The 21332-nt window shown below is 42.5% G+C and overlaps 1 protein-coding gene across 1 annotated transcript in view; it reads left to right on the forward strand.

Moving 5' to 3' along the window:
- The window catches only part of SHANK1 (SH3 and multiple ankyrin repeat domains 1), a 724545-nt gene that overhangs the window by 307527 nt on the left and 395686 nt on the right, over window positions 1-21332 (forward strand). The window contains exon 2 of the mRNA XM_089655187.1: window positions 9865-10176. Within this exon, the coding sequence (XP_089511313.1) occupies window positions 9904-10176 (273 nt within the window). The 5' untranslated portion in view covers window positions 9865-9903. The remainder of the gene's footprint in view (window positions 1-9864; window positions 10177-21332) is intronic.

The following is a 21332-nucleotide window of genomic DNA, read 5'->3' on the forward strand; positions in this document are numbered from 1 at the left end:
TTCCTTTCCCCTAAAAAAGAAATTAATGAATGCATTAGTTTCATTCGAATGACATCACAGTTTGGGCTCATGGAGAAAGGAATTACGTTTTCTATTTTGATTCGGATTCAACTACATTTGTGATTTGAATTTGTAATTACCACAGTTCTATTACATGTGACTTCTTTTCCCAGCAACACCCATTCCCCCCATTTCTTTGCCTGTTACTCCGTGAGATATACAGTTAAGGAAAGCTCCCCAATGGATTTACAGACAACAGTAAAAGCTGACAGGGCTTCTAACCTTGTTTACTCTATTCAAAAGTTAAAACAAAAAACAAATTCTACCTAGATACTGGAGTTGATTGACAAAGCTTGAAAATAACCTCTCTAGCAATACACAAAAAACTGAGCATGTGCAGAGTGACTGCATACGATATATAGAGGGGGGCACTGGAAGAAGGGGAGGATCGGAGAAGACAGGATCAAACAGCATTTTTATACAATGCAGATGATTAACCCCTTATGTTCCACAGTGAGTATAAGAAGCATGCTTTACTGCATCTACAGACTGATTTTTACTGGTGTGGGTTTAGTAACACTCAGGGGCGGACTGACCATTTGGAAACTCGTGCACTGCCTGAGGGCCCGGGGTCAGTAGGGGGCCCCATGAGATGTCCTTGGTACCTTTTTCATAGGCTTTTTTGAGTTTGGGCAAGGACACAGGGGCCCCATGATCCCCTATTGCCCGGGGGCCCCATGAGTTGTCAGTCCGCCCCTGGTAACACTTTACTTGAACAAACTGAAGTTAGAAGCTGATTGGATACCATGCACAGCTGCATCAGATTCTGAATGCTCCAGTTTTAGTAAATCTCCCCCCTTGACATTTAGTACTTAAAGGGTAGTTCCACTTTCATGGAAAGCAATATAGCAAGTGAAAAAATATAGCATAAAAAAATGCTACCCACGTCATGCTGTAATTTAAATGGTAAAAAACAGCACAATAAATAAATAAATGATGATAATAATAATAAAAATTATTAAAATAATTAAAATAATAATACATTTTTTTATATATATATATATATATGAAGAAATATATTTCTCATTAGAACACTGAGAATGCACCAGGTGATTATAATGAACCAAATCCTTTCATCAGAATCAGTCTACAAAGGACATGGTGAAACAAACAGCTATTTCTTCAGAGCAACAAAGCTAGTTTAAGCGGAGTTCCACCCAAAAGGGGAAGTTACACTTTAAGCCTCTGTCCCCCGCTCCCCATTAAGGATTGGCACCTTTGGGGATCGGTTACAGGAATTTGACAGGTGCCCGCTCCCACTTCCACTGCGATTGCCAAGGCAATCAGAAGTGGAAGTCATCCTACCCCCTCTCTCCCCATAGTCTTCTGGGACACGTGACAGGTCCCAGAAGACTACGGGGCCATTCACAAAGTGCAATGCTTCTCACGCATGCGCAGTGGGCACCCGGCTGTGAAGCCGCAAGCTGTCACAGCCGGGTGCCCACACTGAAGATGCCAGCGCCGAGAGTGGTGGTGATGACACCGTTGGACCGAGGGACAGGTAAGGGTCTATATTTTAAAAGTCAGCAGCTACAGTTTTTGTAGAGGGGTGAGAGGGCGATACAAATACGGGGACATGTTTACCTTAATGTAAGAAATTCATTAAGGTAAAACATTTCCAGCCTTTAGAAACACGTTCACCAGTTCCCAACTGTGCTATAGCTGAAGGACTGCTGCAGCATGGTTGTCTAGTTCTGAGATGACGTCCATGGATGTAATTCCCGAACACGCCCCCCTGAGCGCTCCGCCGGTGATTGCTGTGTCCTACGGACACCGCTGATCATGTGATATGGTAAAGGGCAAATCACGGCGGCCTTTTACCATGTGATCAGCTGTGTCCAATGACACAGCAGATCACCGAGTAAATACAATTGCTGGTTATCAGCTGCACTTTCCTCACGCTGTCACAGCGTGAGGAAAGTACTGCCGAGAACCGGCAATTGTCAGCAAAGGGATTGGCACTGATTAGGGTACTGAAGATCAGTGCCCTGATGACCAGTGCCCACCCACCTGTGCCCATCAGTGTTGCTCCACCTGTGCCCTGCAGTGCCACCCACCTGTGCCCATCAGTACTACTCACCTGTGTCCAGCAGTGCCACCCACCTGTGCCCATCAGTGCCACTCATCATCTGTGCCCTGCAGTGCCACCCACCTTTGCCCATCAGTGCCCACCCACCTGTACCCATCAGTGCCACCCACCTGTGCCCTGCAGTGCCACCCACCTGTGTCCAGCAGTGCCACCCACCTTTGCCCATCAGTGCCACTCATCTGTGCCCTACAGTGCCACCCACCTGTGCCCATTAGTGCCACCCACCTGTGCCCTGCAGTGTCACCACCTGTGTCCAGCAGTGCCACCCACCTTTGCCCATCAGTGCCACTCATCTGTGCCCTGCAGTGCCACCCACCTGTGCCCATCAGTGCCACTCAGGGGCAGACTGACAACTCATGGGGCCCCCGGGCAATAGGGGATCACGGGGCCCCTGTGTCCTCGCCCACACTCAAACCACAACCAAAAAAGCCTATGAAAGGTAGCAGGGGCATCTCATGGGGCCCCCTACTGACCCTGGGCCCTTGGGCAGTGCCCGAGTTCCTGAATGGTCAGTCCGCCCCTGCTGCCACCCATCAGTGCTGCCCATCGTACCCATCCTCAGTGCCAGCTCATCAGTGCCGCCTATCAGTGCCACCTATCAGTGCCCATCAGTGCCTCCTACTAGTGCCACCCATCAGTGCCACCTCATCAGTGCCACCTATCAGTGCCGCCTGTCAGTGCCCATCAGTGCCTCCTACTAGTGCCGCCCAAAACTGCTGCCCATCAGTGCTGCCTATCAGTGCCTCCTATCAGTGCCCATCAGTGCTGCCTATCTGTGCAGCCTCATCAACACACATCAGTGATGGAGAAAACTTACCTGTTTGCAAAATGTTATCAAAACAAAGAAAACCTTTTTTTTTTTTTTTGCTATTTTTTTGTTTATAGCGCAAAAAATAAAACACCAAATACCACCAAAAGAAAGCTCTATTTGTGTGAAAAAAATGATAAAAATTTCATATAGGTACGATGTTGCATGACTGCACAATTGTCATTCAAAATGCAACAGCGCAGAAGTACCTGGTAGGCGAGGGGTTGAGGATAAATTTAACAGCGGAACATGATCCTCCGACCTTGTTTCTTACCTTTAGTAGAATTTAATTTTTTTTTTTTTTAAATGGGAAATTTAAATTTTTTATTAGAATATAAGGGATTATTTCTGATTGGCTGCCATGGATTACTGCACTTTGCATGTCTTAGCCATTAAGCCCAGCATATCGGAGTCTAGCCCTATAAAATACACAGACAAGTGCAGGCAGCTTGAGAGGTTTATTGGGCCTTGCTGATATATTAGAAGAAATCCATCATCTGGTGTCACTCGGTGATCCCTGGGCTTCCACTCATGTTATGATGTGACAAGTTTGCCTGACTTTATGTGGTATCACTCTTCTTTATTGTGACATGTCGCTGCTGAGTGAGCTATTGTTTTGTACCCACATATATTAAAATATTATATTTTTTTAGGTATTCTATAGACATAACTGCTCATAAATCAAACTGTGCGCTATCCTAAAGGGGTATTAAACCCAAAAGCAAGCATTTATTATATTGAAGCTTAGGCTGCATTTGTATTTTCTTTTTTTGGTTTTCCTTCTTCTATTTTTATCGGTCGATCTAGCCAGTAAGTCTGTTGTTTTTCAAAAGAACGAGCTCTCCAGCAGAATGCATCAGTTACAGGGATGAGAAGAAACATTCAGCAATGGCAGAGGTGCTTACGATGATCAGCTTTATTCATTTATTACAGTTACTTTTATAGCACCATCAATTTACACAGCGCTTTACATATATATATTGTACATTCACATCAGTCCCTAACCCTCAAAGAGTGGACAATCTAAGGTCCCTAACCAGGGGCGGACTGACAACTCATGGGGCCCCTGGGCAATAGGGGATCATGGGGCCCCTGTGTCCTTGCCCAAATTCAAAAAAGTCTATGAAAACGGTACCAGGGGAATCTCATGGGGCCCCCTACTGACCCTGGGCCCTCGGGCAGTGCCCGAGTTTCCAAATGGTCAGTCCGCCCCTGTCCCTAACTCACATTCATACATATAATAGGACCAATTCAGACAGGATCCAATTAACCTACCAGCATGTCTTTTGGAGTGTGGGAGGAAACTGGAGTACCTTGAGGAAATCCACACAGGCACAGGGAGAACATGCAAACTCCAGGCAGGTGGTGCTGTGGTTGGGATTTGAACCAACGACCCCGGTACTGCCAGGTAGAAGTGCTAACCATTTAGCCACTGTGCTGCTCAACTGCCTCATGTAAAACCTTTATCCCAAAAGGAATAATCCTGTTTGATGGAACTGCAAAAAAAAAAAATATTTGCTGGAGTTTGGCTTCAATTTGTTAGTGTATCTAAATCTGCTAATCTAAGGCAGGCCATAGACAGTTTGTTTATCGGCCGAATTTTCAGCCGATAAACGGAAAATCGATTATTGCTGGCAGCGGTGCTGCCACCAATGTCCACGAAAAATGACCGTTTTAAGTGGATTTTCCAACATGACCGATAAAAATAAATGAGGAGATCTGCGGAAAACAGCCAACAGCTGGCCCCACTAACGGCGTGATTATCGGCCGATTTTTCGTGCAAACGAAAATTCGGCCGATAAACGACTTGTCTATGGCCTGCATAACACTCCCCTCTCACCTTCCCCCAGACTGACAATGCTGCTGTCCAAAGGTGCCCCCTGTGCTCCTTCATCCAGAGTAGGGGCGGTCTAATACAGGAGGTGTGTTACTGGCCAGATCACCAGTTAAAAAGAAAGGAAAAAAAGCCTAAAAAAAAAACCTAATTCAGCCACCACATCTAATGACTGGAAAGTTGCAATATATTACATTTTGGCTTAATACCACCTTAAAGAGTAGCTCCACTTTCATGGGAAAAAAACAAAAACAAATAATAAAAGGCTGGAACACGTACCAGAAATATACAAATGGCAGCACTAGAGGAAAGTCGGAGCCAAACAACCAAGGAACCAAAGTAGAAGTCAACCAATATTCTATCAGTATATACTGTACAATAGATTGGTGCTGTGCTACTCAGTGAACAAACAAATAAATAAATAAATAAACCCCGCACCCAAGTGTAGAAGTATAGGAACTACTAAAAACAACGGGTGAAAAATCGTGACCAAGGCAATGGACAAAAATATATAAACATCTGCATAACACAAAGTGTAATTAAAGTGCCAGTGATGAACAAGTGTACAAGTGAGCAAAAATAAATAATAAACTTTTTCCAAAAAATACCACTAACATTGTGGAAGATTTTTTTGGACTTTTTTTTAGAATTTATTATTAATTAGAGTGTTTCACTGGACTTTCATGGTGTTTATTTTGGGCACTATTATATATTTTTTAAAGTTTTTATTTTTTATGTCACATATAATTTATGTCACGTATGATTTACAGTATGTTAATTATTTATCAATATGTTTGCATATAGAGATAGAGATTATCAAAAGGAATTGGTGTATCACAGACACATAATGCGCTGCTAATTATCACCAGTATTGGGAGTGGTATTTTTTGGAAAAAGTTTGACATAGTGTTTGAAGTGGCAGCTGATAAGATATAATATTGAATATTTAAAAGCATCAATTGGCGCGGTTTAGTGATTACCATACCTTTCAAATCACTCTATAAAATAATAAATAAACTGGATTGTAGAAAAAGTGACACAATATATAAGTCCCTAACAAAATCAATATAGTGTACAGTCCCAAAAAATCAGTGAATCTTCAGCACAAGCCGTGAATCCTTCAGTGATCACTGCAATGAATCAATCCTCCACCAGCTAGCGTGCGCGCTCACCTTCAAACTGCGACTCGCAAGGGGTCATAAGGCGCTCAATCGATGATCTCACTGTGTATCTCCCTCGATAGTACTCAGAGCACTCCTCTATGGTGGAGATGGTGAACGCTCACAGGAGTAACAGCAATAACCACTCAGGTGTCCTTACATGGCTATGTCCATAAGACTGTCTCATCTCCAGTGTCCCCACGTGGAAGATTTAAACTAAAAAGCTTCCCATGGTGTAGTAAGTGAAATATTTATTGTAAAAAGAAACACAAAGTGACTACTCACATTTAAAAATGGGTGTGCGGACCCATACAGGCAAGAAACACTACAATCTAATGCAGAAAGGTGTTTATGCTTGGGAGTATCAAGATGGCAGCTGCCGTCCATACTGGAAATGACGTCACCATGCTTCTGTCCTACGTGAGCTCTGAGGAAGTCAAGTGACTTCCTCAGAGCTCCAGAGGAAGTCAGGTGACTCGTGACATAACACGTAGGATGGAAGCGTGGCCAGGAGAACAGTACTTGCCTGACTGCATTGTGGCAAGTATAAAGTTTGGTGGAGGGGGGATTATGGTGTGGGGTTTCTTTTCAGGGGTTGGGCTTGGCCCCCTATTTCCAGTGAAAGGAACACTTAAGGTGTCAGCATACCAAGACATTTTGTACAATTTCATGCTCCCAACTTTGTGGGAATAGTTTGGGGATGGTCCCTTCCTGTTCCAACATGACTGCGCACCAGTGCACAAAGCAAGGTCCATAAAGACATGGAGGAGCCAGTTTGGGGTGGAGGAACTTGACTGGCCTGCACAGAGTCCTGACCTCAACCCCATAGAACACCTTTGGGATGAATTAGAGCGGAGACTGCGAGCCAGGCCTCCTCCCCCGACATCAGTGCCTGACCTCACAAATGTGCTTCTGGAAGAATGGTCCAACCTTCCCATAGACACCCCTAAACCTTGTGGACGGCCTTCCCAGAAGAGTTGAAGCTGTTATAGCTGCAATGGGCGGGGCCAACTCAATATTGAACCCTACGGACTAAGACTGGGGGGCCATTAAAGTTCATGTTCGTGTATAGGCAGGCCAACCAATACTTTTTTATTTTTCAATGAAAATAAGGACATTTTTTTCACTTTGACATTTGATTTTGGATGTATACACTTATAATATATTTATTTGGAGATCTTGATCTTGCGCTGTTATTTTGATGTTATTGATTGGTGTTTTTCACTGTTGCACAGCTGCATAATCACTGAGTTTGTTTATTTGGGCGCTGGGGTATATATATGCACTATATATATTTAGTTTTTTTTTTCAACCAATACTTTTGACAATATAGTGTATATGTACATATGTTTTGCCTTTCATATTTATTTTATACTAAATGGATTGTTTTACAAGATGAGGGTTTGCATATTATATAATGTTATATTGTACAGATGAAACTAACATACCGATGAACAGGGGTGGACTGACCATTTGGAAACTCGGGCACTGCCCGAGGGCCCGGGGTCAGTAGGGGGCCCCATGAGATGCCCCTGGTACCTTTTTCATAGGCTTTTTTGAGTTTGGGCAAGGCCACAGGGGCCCCATGATCCCCTATTGCCTGGGGGCCCCATGAGTTGTCAGTCCGCCCCTGCCAATGAACCTTTCCCTCCACAAGACTTCGATGCTGCCATTCACACACATACATTGAAAGCATCCCACAGATCCACCAAATAACAAAGATCATTTACAGAGGGGTCATTTCCGCTCCCTTCCCTCCCATTTTTGTTCAGTATGTTCAGCAAGAGACAAGATTGTCAGCCGCTTTTCCTTTTTGTTGAATTCCTATAACACAGTAAGACGCTCTTTTAAGTGTTCCGCTGAATTATCTCAGAATCACAATCTAAATGGAAAATATGAAAAGTTGAATTAAGGTTGAGCGTTTGCATCCCGCTGTGTTTCCGAAGATTATACTGTATGTATTAAAATAGATTTCCTGGTCTAAAACATTTAGAAATAGATGGTCATTTTTGTTCCCCTGGGTTGGCATCTCAGTAGATATTCACCACTGCACCAACAGCCATTGTTTGTCACCCACCGCCATAACTAAGTCCCCCCCAATGCACACCTTGGCCCCTCCTACAAACCCCCCACCCCTCCAATGTGCACTTCTAAAACATATCATTTATAAAGAGTATCTAAAACAACTTTTTTTTCAGATATAGGTGCAGGTATTCCCCCAGCCCTCCCCCAATTCACCTTGTCTCTGCCCCCTACCCGCCACTGAGCAGCATCTCTTGTCTTCGTCCCCTTACCTCCCTCCCCCAGCAGGGACGGACTGACCATTTGGAAACTCGGGTACTGCCCGAGGGCCCGGGGTCAGTAGGGGGCCCCATGAGATGCCCCTGGTACCTTTTTCATAGGCTTATTTGAGTTTGGGCAAGGACACAGGGGCCCCATGATCCCCTATTGCCCGGGGGCCCCATGAGTTGTCAGTCCGCCCCTGGTTCCTTCTCTCCATTCACCTCAGAACTCTCCTCACTGAGCTCTGCAGCAGGGGCGGAATGACAACTCATGGGGCCCCTGGGCAATAGGGGATCATGGGGCCCCTGTGTCCTTGCCCAAACTCAAAAAAGGCTATGACAAAGGTACCAGGGGCATCTCATGGGGCCCCCTACTGACCCCGGGACCTCAGGCATTGCCCGAGTTTCCAAATGGTCAGTCCGCCCCTGCTCTGCAGTGTGTAATTTCAGCTCCCTGCCTCCTGCTTTCTGACAGCTCAGACAAGCTGTATAAATTCTGGACTTTGAACAGATGTAGGGGTGACAGCAGATAAACAGGTACAACGTACTATATGTAGGAGGATTTGTTTCATCTCTGTGCATCACCTGAGGCCAGTCCCTTTATTGGGTGTATGGAAGGGTTTACAATGACTTTAGCTTGGGTTCACACTGATTCGGTGCGGAATTTGCGGCATTTTCTGTGCAAAGTCCGCACAGCATCACAGTCGCACCTCGTTCATACGAACCGCTGCGGGTGTGTATGTTAAGTTATCAACACCCTGAAAGCGGTCTGCAAAACGTGGTGCGATTTGCAGAATTTGATCGCATAGGTGTGAATACCCATGCGATCTGATTCTAGTGCGAACCAAAAAAAGGGCCCTGCATCTTTTTTGATGCGGTGCGATTAGAGCCATACAAAATGTACGCTCCAATCGCACTACACACAAATCGCATGTGATTTGCACAGGAATGCGGTGCAGTTCCTGTGCGAATCACATGCGATATACCGCACCGCATATATGTGAGCCCGGGCTTAAAGTGTATCTAAGCACAAAAACAAAAATGTAATATATTGCAGCTTATCATTCCTTAGATGTGGTGTCTGCCTTTGTTTTCTCTTCTCAGGCATCTCCCTGTCCTAGCGTTAGTACCCTAACTCACTCCACTTCATCTATAGAAGGACCCATGGATGCCACCCAGTTGGAACTAAAAACATAAATTCCTCTTCCCATTATCATTACATAAGGAGCTTGAGGGGGACTAGTAGTTTATATAAGGAAATGTGTTTTATGTTCACAGGAAGTGACAAGGACACTACATTTCTGGCAGGATCAACATTTATGTTCTGTACTTGCTGAAAAAGTTCTTAGCCTACTAAAAGAAAACTGATGCGGACACCACATCTAAGGACTGGGAAACTGCAATATATTAAATTTTTGTTCTTGGGTGTAGTTATCCTTTAGGACAGTGGTTTGCAAAAAGAAAAGTTTTTAAACTGTGTACGATGAAATCTATGAAATGTTTTTATTGGGGTTCCATGTCTTTGCACCTGTATTGAGCACAGGTTGACTTTATGCTGTATTTTAGTAAGTTTTTGTTTTCTTCTTAAAGTTTGTGTCAGTTGATTCTTTTTTTCCTTTCCTGTCCTGCAGCTGGCCCTGTAATGCTGCTGTGGTTCTGCCTTCCTGACAATGCCCCAGAGTCCTGTGTCAAGCGAGGAGGAGAGGAGGAGCATCTCCGAATACCCTGGGGAAGAGTCGGACTCGGACAGCTCCAGAGAGGACCCAGTCTCTGGAGGGAAGAGCAATCCCACTTCTGCCACCAGCAATATTGGTTCTTCTAATCCTCTTTCATCGTCATCGATAGCTGCCCGTAGAATAAAGGAGAGATCCATGTCTGTCCCTGACGATTCGCACTTCAGTATGATGGTCTTTCGCATTGGAATCCCTGACCTGCATCAAACGGTAAGGAATCGGGCAGAGGGGGAGTTATTATTAAAAGTGATTACGTTTGGAGACCGCTAAGGGCCAGGGGTGGACTGACCATTTGGAAACTCGGGCACTGCCCGAGGGCCCGGGGTCAGTAGGGGGCTCCATGAGATGCCCCTGATACCTTTTTCATAGGCTTTTTTGAGTTTGGGCAAGGACACAGGGGCCCCATGATCCCCTATTGCCCGGGGGCCCCATGAGTTGTCAGTCTGCCCCTGCTAAGGGCCCCTTCCATAGGCAGAAATGACTGTCACTGGTGTGGAGGAGGCGCCCCTTAGTGTTCCTCAAATGTCACTATTTGTTGGACAATAAAGCGTCCTTTCTGTTTTTCCTGATCATGGTGTGCCGGTGACATCTTAGATGTTGGTGGCCTCAAATGTCACTTTCTGTTGGTGACATTAAAGTGTCCTGTCTGTTTTTCCTGATCATGGTGTGCTGGTGACATCTTAGATGTTGGTGGCAACAGGTGTCACTTTCTGTTGGAGATTAAAGAGTCCTTTCTGTTTTTCCTGATCATGGTGTGCTGGAGACATATTAGATGTTGGTGGCCTCAAATATCACTTTCTTTTGGAGATTAAAGAGTCCTGTCTGTTTTTCCTGATCATGGTGTGCTGGTGACATCTTAGATGTTGGTGGCCTCAAATATCACTTTCTTTTGGAGATTAAAGATTCCTGTCTGTTTTTCCTGATCATGGTGTGCCGGTGACATCTTAGATGTTGGTGGCATCAGGTGTCACTTTCTTTTGGAGATTAAAGATTCCTGTCTGTTTTTCCTGATCATGGTGTGCTGGTGACATCTTAGATGTTGGTGGCCTCAAATATCACTTTCTTTTGGAGATTAAAGAGTCCTGTCTGTTTTTCCTGATCATGGTGTGCAGGAGACATATTAGATGTTGGTGGCCTCAAGTGTCACTTTCTGTTGGAGATTAAAGAGTCCTGTCTGTTTTTCCTGATCATGGTGTGCCGGTGAAATCTTAGATGTTGGTGGCCTCAAATGTCACTTTCTGTTGGTGACATTAAAGTGTTCTGTCTGTTTTTCCTGATCATGGTGTGCTGGTGACATCTTAGATGTTGTTGGCCTCAAATTTAACTTTGTGATGGTGACATTAAAGTGTCCTGCCTGTTTTTCCCGATCATGGTGTGATGGAGACGTATTAGTTGTTGTTGGCCTCAAGTGTCACTTTCTGTCGGAGATTAAATAGTCCTGTCTGTTTTTCCTGATCATGGTGTGCTGGTGACATCTAGATGTTGGTGGCCTCAAATGTCACTTTCTGTCGGAGATTAAAGAGTCCTGTCTGTTTTTCCTGATCATGGTGTGCTGGTGACATCTTAGATGTTGGTGGCCTCAAATATCACTTTGTGTTGGTGACATTACCAGCCCTATAGCAGTTTTACTTCTACAGAGCGGCTTTCCTGTGCCAAATCACCTATATATACGTTATTTTGCACTCACGGGGGTGAGCGTTCGCCGTGGCAGATCGCTTCTGCTGTGAACTATCACAGCAGAAGCTGATTTGTGAGCTGAATGTTCTTCAGCTCCCGCAGATCTTTGGGCTGGGAGGAAGAACAGAGTTGTACCTATGTTTACATAGGCACAGCTCTGTTGTGACAGGAGGGAGTGATCGATCATGTGTCCCTGCAGAGCTGGGGACACGATCCATCACTTCCTCTTGTACCAGTTCCATTTAGTGTACACCAAGCACATAGCTAGGCACACACTTAACTCTTTGATCACCCTAGATGTGAACCCCCTCAACCAGTGTCATTAGTACAATAATCAGTGTATATTTTTAGCACTGATCTCTGTATTAGTGTCACTGGTTCCCAGAAAGTGTCAGTTAGTGTAAAAATGTCCACCACAATATCGCAGTCCCACTATAAGTCGCTGATCGCCACCATTACTAGTATAAACATTTTTTTTATATTCCAGTATACAGTTGCAAGAAAAAGTATGTGAACCCCTTGGGATTACGTGGAGTTTTGCATGAATTTGGGCATAAAATGTGCTCTGAACATCATCTAAGTCACAACAATAGAAGAACACAGTCTGCTGAACATAATACTACACAAACATTAGATGTTGCCATGGTTTAATTGCACATAACATGTAAACATTCACAGTGCAGGGAGGAAAAAGTATGTGAACCTTTGGACTTAATAACTGGTTGACCCTCCTTTGGCAGCAATAACCTCAACCAAATGTTTTCTGTAGTTGCAGATCAGACCTGCACAACAATCTGGAGTAATTTTGGACCACTCCTCTTCACAAAACTGTTTCAGTGTAGCAATATTCTTGGGATGTCTGGTGTGAATCGTTCTCTTAAGGTCATGCCACAGCATTTCAATCGGGTTGAGGTCAGGACTCTGACTGGGCCACTCCAGAAGGCGTATTCTGTGCTGTTGCAGCCATTGTTTTGTTGAATTACTTGTATGCTTTGGGTCATTGTCCTGTTGCATCACCCATCCTCTGCGGAGCTTCAGTTGGTGGACAGATGGTCATACGTTTTCCTGCAAAATGTCTCGATAAACTCTGGAATTCATTTTCCCATCAATGACAACAATCCGTCCAGGCCCTGAGGCAGCAAAGCAGCCCCAAACCATGATGCTCCCTCCGCCATGTTTTACAGTGGGGATGAGGTTTTGATGTTGGTGTGCTGTGCCTTTTTTTCTCCACACATAGTGTCGTGTGTTCTTCCCAAACAACTCAATCTTGGTTTCATCTGTCCACAGTATATTTTGCCAGTAGTGCTGTGGAACATCCAGGTGCTTTTTTGCAAACTTCAAACATGTTGCAATATTCCTTTTGGACAGCAATGGCTTCCTCCGTGGTGTCCTCCCATGTACTCCATTCTTGTTTAATGTTTTCCTTATTGTAGATGTGTCAACAAAAATGTTAGCATGTGCCAGAGATTTATGTAGGTTTTTAGCTGACACTCTGGGATTCTTCTTTACCTCATGCAGCATTCTGTGCTGTGCTCTTGCAGTCATTTTTACAGGACAACCATGCCTAGGGAGAGTAGCAACAGTGCTAAACTTTCTCCATTTGTAGACAGTCTGTCTTACCGTGGACACGTGAACATCAAGGCTTTTAGAGATACTTTTGTAACCCTTTCCAGCTTCATGCAAGTCAACAATTTTTGATCGTAGGTCTTCTGAGAGCTCTTTTCTGCCAGGCATGGTTCACATCAGACAGTGTTTCTTGAAACCAGTAAACCCAAAACAGGTGTGTGTTTTTTAAGGGCAGGACAGCTGTCAGCAACACATCAAATATCATCACACTGATTGGAGTCAAGGTTGGCTCACTCCTGGCTCCAATTAGCTCTGGGAGAAGTCATTAAGCTAGGGCCTCACATACTTTTTCCTCCCTGCACTGTGAATGTTTACATGTTATGTGCAATTAAACCATGGCAACATCTAATGTTTGTGTAGTATTATGTTCAGCAGACTGTGTTCTTCTATTGTTGTGACTTAAATGATGTTCAGAGCACATTTTATGCCCAATTCATGCAAAACTCCACGTAATCCCAAGGGGTTCACATACTTTTCTTGCAACTGTATGTCTCATAGATTGTAGGCGCTATACCTATTGCGCAAACGAATTAGTATATGCATATTGGGATTATTTTACCCAAAATATGTAGCTGAATACATTTTGGCCTAAATTTATGAAGAAATTTGATTTTGATTGGATATGTTTTATAGTAGGAAATTTAAAATATTGGTTTTTTTTCAAAACTGTTGTCTTTTTTTGTTTATAATGCAAAAAATAAAAACCACAGAGGTGATCAAATACTACCAAAAGAAATTTTTATTTGTGGGGAAAAAAAGGACATATATTTCCTTTGGGTACAGTGTTGCATGACCGCGCAATTATCAGTTAAAGAAACGCAGCACCGTATGCCAAAAAATGTCCTGGTCAGGAAGAGGGTTAAAACTTCCCGAGTTTAAGTGGTTAAAGTGTTCTGCCTGTTTTTGTTGATTGTGGTGTGTCAGAGACATCTTGGATGTTGGTGGCCTCAAATGCCACTTTGTGTTGGTGACATTAAAGTGTCCTGTCTGTTTTTCCTGATCATGGTATGCTGGGGACATCATAGACGTTGGTGGCCTCAAATGTCACTTTGTGTTGGAGAGATAAAAGTGTCCTATCATAAAATGAAGTGAAAAGCTGTGCCACATAAACTAATAGTACAAACCATTATATTACCAAAAAACAAAGTGAAAAAATTAATAATTATTAGAAGAAGAATTAGTAGTAGAAAAAATAGTACTATTGAAATAAAAATATAGATATATGAATATATATATATATATATATATATATAATACATATAAAAAAACACACAAAAAATAAAATAAAATGTAAAAATTAATAATATTTTAAGTATGAATCAAATAAAAATCAATCAAAAATCAAGTTCAATCAATAAAGTGTTCATTCAGTGATCCCTCCTTTGGATAACGAAAAAAATGTGCATCTGTCATCAATTCCCGTGCAAAGACATCCTCCACCATATATCTGCTCACCCCACGCATTATACAATGTTACGGTCTAACTGCACTTTTGGTCCCATATGGACTCAGAAGATTAGCTTGCTGAATGAAGACTCCAAAGTAAGCTCCCTCTTGATGAGCATCTTTGTATCAGCCGTATTCCTCATTAAAAAGAACTCCACATAGTGCTTTATCCTTTTAAACTTTTATTCATCAGTTAAAACATATGAAATACACTCATGTTCCGGAGGTGTATTTTGCACCAGGTATGATGAAGATCCAGTGATGTACTGATTTGACACTAGATGGCAGTATCATCTCAGCAGCAGAGTCCTGTACAAGCTCAAAACAGACACCATCCGTAATATATTGCAAGGCAAAGCACGGGCCACTCAATGAATGCTATTGGCTGCTGTAATGCTGATTCAAGAGCCGTTTGTAGAGTACTACGGGCCGCTATCCCGATGAATGGCAACGTCATGACGTCATCCACACCCTCCTCCCAACGCGTTTCATCACTAGTCACATGATTTTATCAAGGGTATAGGATTCCCCCTTGATAAAGTCACGTGACTAGTGATGAAACGCGTTGGGTAGGAGTGTGTGGATGACGTTGCCATTCATCGAGATAGTGTCCTGTAGTACTCTACAAACGGCTCTTGAATCAGCATTACAGCAGCCAATAGCATTCATTGAGTGGCCCGTGCTTTGCCTTGCAATATATTACAGATGGTGTCTGTTTTGAGCTTGTACAGGACTCTGCTGCTGAGATGATACTGCCATCTAGTGTCTTATCAGTACATCACTGGATCTTCATCATACCTGGTGCAAAATACACCTCCGGAACATGAGCGCATTTCATATGTTTTAATTGATGAATAAAAGTTTAAAAGGATAAAGCACTATGTGGAGTTCTTTTTAATGAGGAATACGGCTCATACAAAGACGCTCATCAGGAGGGAACTTCATTCAGCAAGCTGATCTTCTGAGTCCAAATGGGACCAAAAGTGCAGTTAGACATTGTATAATGTGAGGTCACACTGCGTGAGGTGAGCAGATATATGGTGGAGGATTTCTTTGCATGGGAATTGATGACAGATGCACATATTTTTCGTTATCCAAAGGAGGGTTCACTGAATGAACATTTTATTGATTGAAGTTGATTTTTGATTGACTTTTATTTGATTCATGCTTAACATATTCTTAATTTTTATATTTATATTTTATTGTTTGTGCATTTTTTAATATGTATTTTTATATATATATATATATATATATATATATATATATATATATATATTCATATATCTATATTTTTATTTCAATATTAATATTTTTTCTACTACTATTTTTTCTTCTAGTAATTATTTATTTTTTCACTTTGTTTTCTGGTAATATAATGGTTTGTACCATTGGTTTATGTAGCGCAACATTTTTTCACTTCACTTTATGATTGTATAATTTGCCCCACTGAGACATGGGTTGTGTGCACTAGCGGCTACAGCAATTTATTGTAATTTTTTGTTTTTATTTCACCATAGTTAGCTTGAGTTATTCAATATATTTGAGATTAAAGTGTTCTGCCTGTTTTTCCTGATCATGATGTTTTAGTGACACCTTAGATGTTGGTGACCTTAAATATGACTTTCCATTGGTGACAATAAAGTGTCCTGTCTGTTTATCTGAACATGGTGTACTGGTGATATCTCAAATTGGACTTTTGCTTTGGTGGCTCCAACTGTCATTTCACCACAGAACCCTCCTATGACTGGATCTCATTGCTGAATGGAGAGCACTGGAATCTGTAATTATGATGGAAGAACGTTGTCACACAACCCATAAGCAATAAATCATTCTGGAGGAATGATTGCGAGAAAAATATTGTTTAAAACAAAAATCAGGGGGTGGCTGCTTACCAAGTGTTCATGGTCTAAAGAGCCACAGAAAGAAACACTGCGAAAAAATATTGTTTAAAACAAAAATCAGGGGGTGGCTGCTTACCAAGTGTTCATGGTCTAAAGAGCCACAGAAAGAAACACTGCGAAAAAGTAATCCTGGTGATCACCTCAGTCTTATACCACATCATCCCATCCACCTTTGTGCAGCCAAGGCAAGTTGTTATTCAGTTAGGCCTACCTTCCCAATGGAAAGTTCCTCCAAAGGTGAGGTTTCAACTGTCCAAACCCATGACCATGCCAAGGCCAGAAGCCACAACAACCAATAATGCCATGCTGCCCTGACACCGAATAAGCACAGGTCTGAAAATGTACTGAAGATACGGATACTCAAGGCTCAGTGCAGCTTCCATGAGTGCTGCCTCAATTGGTCTCATGGACAACTTGGCCATGCCCAAACCTCCCCTCCTGAGATTATTCTGCAGGTAGTTGTCATGGGGAGGGCAGGTGGGGCCTTCGTCTCACAGAAAGGATGAGTGCCGGGGCAGATGCCTGCTCCAGAACAACTGATATAAAGAGACTCCGATCTAATGGGGGTGTGTAAGGCGGGTGATAATATAAGGGGACTGTAAGCTGATGGGGGTGTGTAAGGCGAGTTATGATATAAGGGGACTTTGATAAAATGGGGGGTGCTGACAGCTGATCTAATGGTTGGTCAGTAATTTGAATTCGGATAATTTGTTTTGTTATAATTTATTTTGGATTTGTTGAAATTCGTTACTATTTTGGTTCGGAGATTCAGACACATCCAAATCTCTGAATACCAAAAATTTTGTCTGAATTTTAACCTCCCTGGCGGTATTCCCAAGTGTAGCTCGGGGTAAAGTTTCTGTACCAAAAGCAGTAACCACGAGCTACACTCGGGCTTACCATGCGGCGCTGCATAGGGAATCCCTGTAGAGCTTACCTTGTCCTTCGCTCCCGCGATGTGTCCCCTGCAGCGTCCCCGGCCATCTCCTCCGGCTAATGCCGGCATCCGGCTTCTGTGTTCCGGTCCCTGTGACGTCGGGACGTACGTGCGGCGGCGGGAAATTTGAAAATTTAAAAAAAATGTCATTTTTTTCAAAACAAATTTTACATAGTAAAACATTGCTGTTTCAAACCATTTCACATACATTTTGTCCCGAGTGCTTTGTCCTGTCTCCTGTCTGCATTTTGACTGTTCTTTCTGCCTGGAAACTTAGAAAAGTCCATGGCGTCCAAAAAGCGTCCCTTTAGGTCAAAAGCGGGTTTAGATCAGCTAGAGAACAGCGATAGTAAATCAGAACCACTTGCAGAATTGAGTGATAATGATTCGTGGAGAAATTCGTCATCAGACACTGAAAATGATTTTGCGACTTTGCTCAGTGATGTGCAAACTTGGCGCTATATTTCAAATTTCAGTGTTTTTGGTTTGATTATATTATTGAATTAAATGTATTATTATTATATTATTATTTTTTATGATTAGTTATTAAATTATAATTTATGATTTTGTGTTTCAAGTTTTATCATACCCGGGATGTTTACTAGACTCTTGTTCGGACAGATTTCAGTGAGTTATCCCTAAAAATTACAGGCCTACAATAAAAAAACGACATATTTCCATGCAAAATAATGGTACCGCTTTCAGCACCAAAAATCTGAAATAATCATACCGCTAGGGAGGTTAATTTGTAACAAAACGAATCACAGATGTCTACTTACCGCTCACTGCATTGTCCAGACTTTTCCAGCCTGCCAGCAGCGTACCTGATGGTGCACCCGTCCCTTTTACCGGCACCAAAACACTGGAGCTAGATGTCCAATGTGTATGGGACCTAAAACGAAGCTTTATCTTTACATGGCGTTAGCATAGTACAGGTTCAATTTAAATGTAGTATTTCTGGAGTTGATATAGAACCCAGAGCCCTATTTTTATATAAATACACCACACATTTTTGCTTTTCGATACAGGTACGATTTAAATACATCAATATTCATGGCTTGGCATTTCTGGACCTTGTAGACGCTGTTATGTCTTGTCTTCTGTCACCAGGCCTTGTTAGTTTGGCTGGAAGTTGCTAACATTACATTATGCCTGGCCAGCTTTGAAATGAGAACCTCACATTATTCATGCCATATGCTCTGGATTTAACCACCAGTGATTTAGAACCAAGTTTTAACTCTGCTACCAGAATCCACTGTTCATTTTTGCATCTCATCTGTCACTGTCTGCTTGCACACTCTTCGTCCTCCATCTCTGTCCCATTAGCTCACTGCAGGAAGACACTGATATGCCAACTTTGGAGGAACCTGGTTTATGCGCTAGGCTGGATGGAACAAACAGGAACAATAAGTACACGTCAATTCATTTCTAATCTTTCACTATAGAAGAATGTTGGTATGTTTCTGATGACGTAAAGTCTTAAAATGCTTAACTAAGCTTAGAAACTGCACACAATTAACCTTCATGTGTATCTCTAGCCAAAACAAATTTTTATTACATTTTGTAGAGTATTTTTTATCGCTGTCGGGTTTTTTTTTTATTGCTGTCTGTCTCTCTACCAAGTAGATTCCCCCTTTGCATTTGTTCTGGTGGCCACTGTCACCAGTAAAAAATAAAGGAAAATCCAACATTTTGAGTTACCACTAACACAGAGATAATGGGTCAATCTTCCATTGGGGGCCCTAGTTCCATTAGATTCCAACACACTATTCCCAACGCACACGTTCTTGCAAAATAGCTGTATATGGAAGTGGGTGCTGCAGTGACCACCAGCTGAAACCGAAGAGAATCAGAACAAGAGAATGTCACCAGCACACCATGGATCTCCGAAGTGGGTCCAATGCTTTTTTCATTGATCACGTCTTGCTTTTACTCTGATATGAGATCCACATGGATCTCCAAAGTGGGTCAAAAGCTTTATTCAGTGATCACATCTTGCTTCTACTGTAATGATGTGTGATCCACATGGATCTCTGAAGTAGGTCCAAAGCGTTATTCATTAATCACATCTTTCTTCTACTCTAATGATGTGAGATCCACTTGGATCTCTGAAGTGGGTCCAAAGATTTTTTCAGTGATCACATCTTGCTTCTACTCTAATGATGTGAGATCTACATGGATCTTTGAAGTGGGTCCAAAGCTTTATTCAGTGATCACATATTCCTTCTACTGTAAAGATGTGAGATACACTTGGATCTCTGAATTGGGTCCAAAGCTTTATTCATTGATCACATCTTGCTTCTACTGTAATGATGTGTGATCCACATGGATCTCTGAGGTAGATCCAAAGCGTTATTCATTAATCACATCTTTCTTCTACTCTAATGATGTGAGATCCACTTGGATCTCTGAAGTGGGTCCAAAGATTTTTTCAGTGATCACATCTTGCTTCTACTCTAATGATGTGAGATCCACATGGATCTCTGAAGTGGGTCCAAAGCTTTATTCAGTGATCACATATTCCTTCTACTGTAATGATGTGAGATACACTTGGATCTCTGAAGTGGGTCCAAAGCTTTATTCAGTGATCACATATTGCTTCTACTGTAATGATGTGAGATACACATGGATCTCTGAAGTGGGTCCAAAGCGTTATTCATTAATCACATCTTTCTTCTACTCTAATGATGTGAGATCCACTTGGATCTCTGAAGTGGGTCCAAAGATTTTTTTCAGTGATCACATCTTGCTTCTACTCTAATGATGTGAGATCCACATGGATCTCTGAAGTGGGTCCAAAGCTTTATTCAATGATCACATATTCCTTCTACTGTAATGATGTGAGATACACTTGGATCTCTGAAGTGGGTCCAAAGCTTTATTCAGTGATCACATATTGCTTCTACTGTAATGATGTGAGTGCTGAATAAAGCTTTGGACCCACTTTGGAGATCCATGGTGTGCTGGTGACATTCTCTTGTTCTAGTTCCATTAGCGATGCTTGATTTCATCCCACTTCCCGTGGTAGCTACAAGGCATGACATGAGGGGACATCTCCCCAAATCTCTCACAGATGGTGAAAAAATAAGACCTGAGAGGGGTCTCAAGGCATATCATGCACACTGTCACTTGCTGACATTTCCAAGATTCTTGAGCTCCTGTGTCCAGAGAGTGTTAGTGGTTCCTCCTGACAATCTCTACATCACTACTGTGTCCTCTAGTGGTATGAAGGTAGGCAGGAGGAACCATGGGAGCTGTAGGGGGAACACAGCCATACATAGCAGTGTGCTGGAGCTGACAGGGGAGAGAACTGTATTGTTTACATACAGTTCTCTCCCCCCATTGGTATTACTTGGCGATCACTGGGTGGGACCCGGTGATTGACAGCTGAGGCCGCGAATGGCTGCACAGGTAGGGTGCGCTCGCGGGTTGCACGTGCTCCCTACCCGGAACTGCAAAATCACATATATATATATACATGATTTTGCGCCCCGTGCTGCCCTGTAGCAGTATTTCTGCTATAGGGCAAACGGCAAGTGGTTAAAGCTTGACATGTTTGGTGTCTGTTTACTCGGTGTAAAATCATCTCTTATTTTTTACAAAAAAATTTAGTATTATTACATGTTTTTTGTGCATTAAATACACATTTGTGTATTTAAAGAAAAAAAAAAATTTTGTTTGAAAAACCACTGGGAAAATACCATGTGACCTAAAAATATTCAACACCCACCCTTTTATTCTCTAGGGCTTCTGATTAAAAATATATGTTTAGGGACTCT

This window comes from Staurois parvus, unplaced genomic scaffold (genome assembly GCF_062004578.1).
Source record: "Staurois parvus isolate SC_StPar_1 unplaced genomic scaffold, SC_StPar_1.0 ptg000827l, whole genome shotgun sequence".
NCBI lineage: Eukaryota > Metazoa > Chordata > Amphibia > Anura > Ranidae > Staurois > Staurois parvus.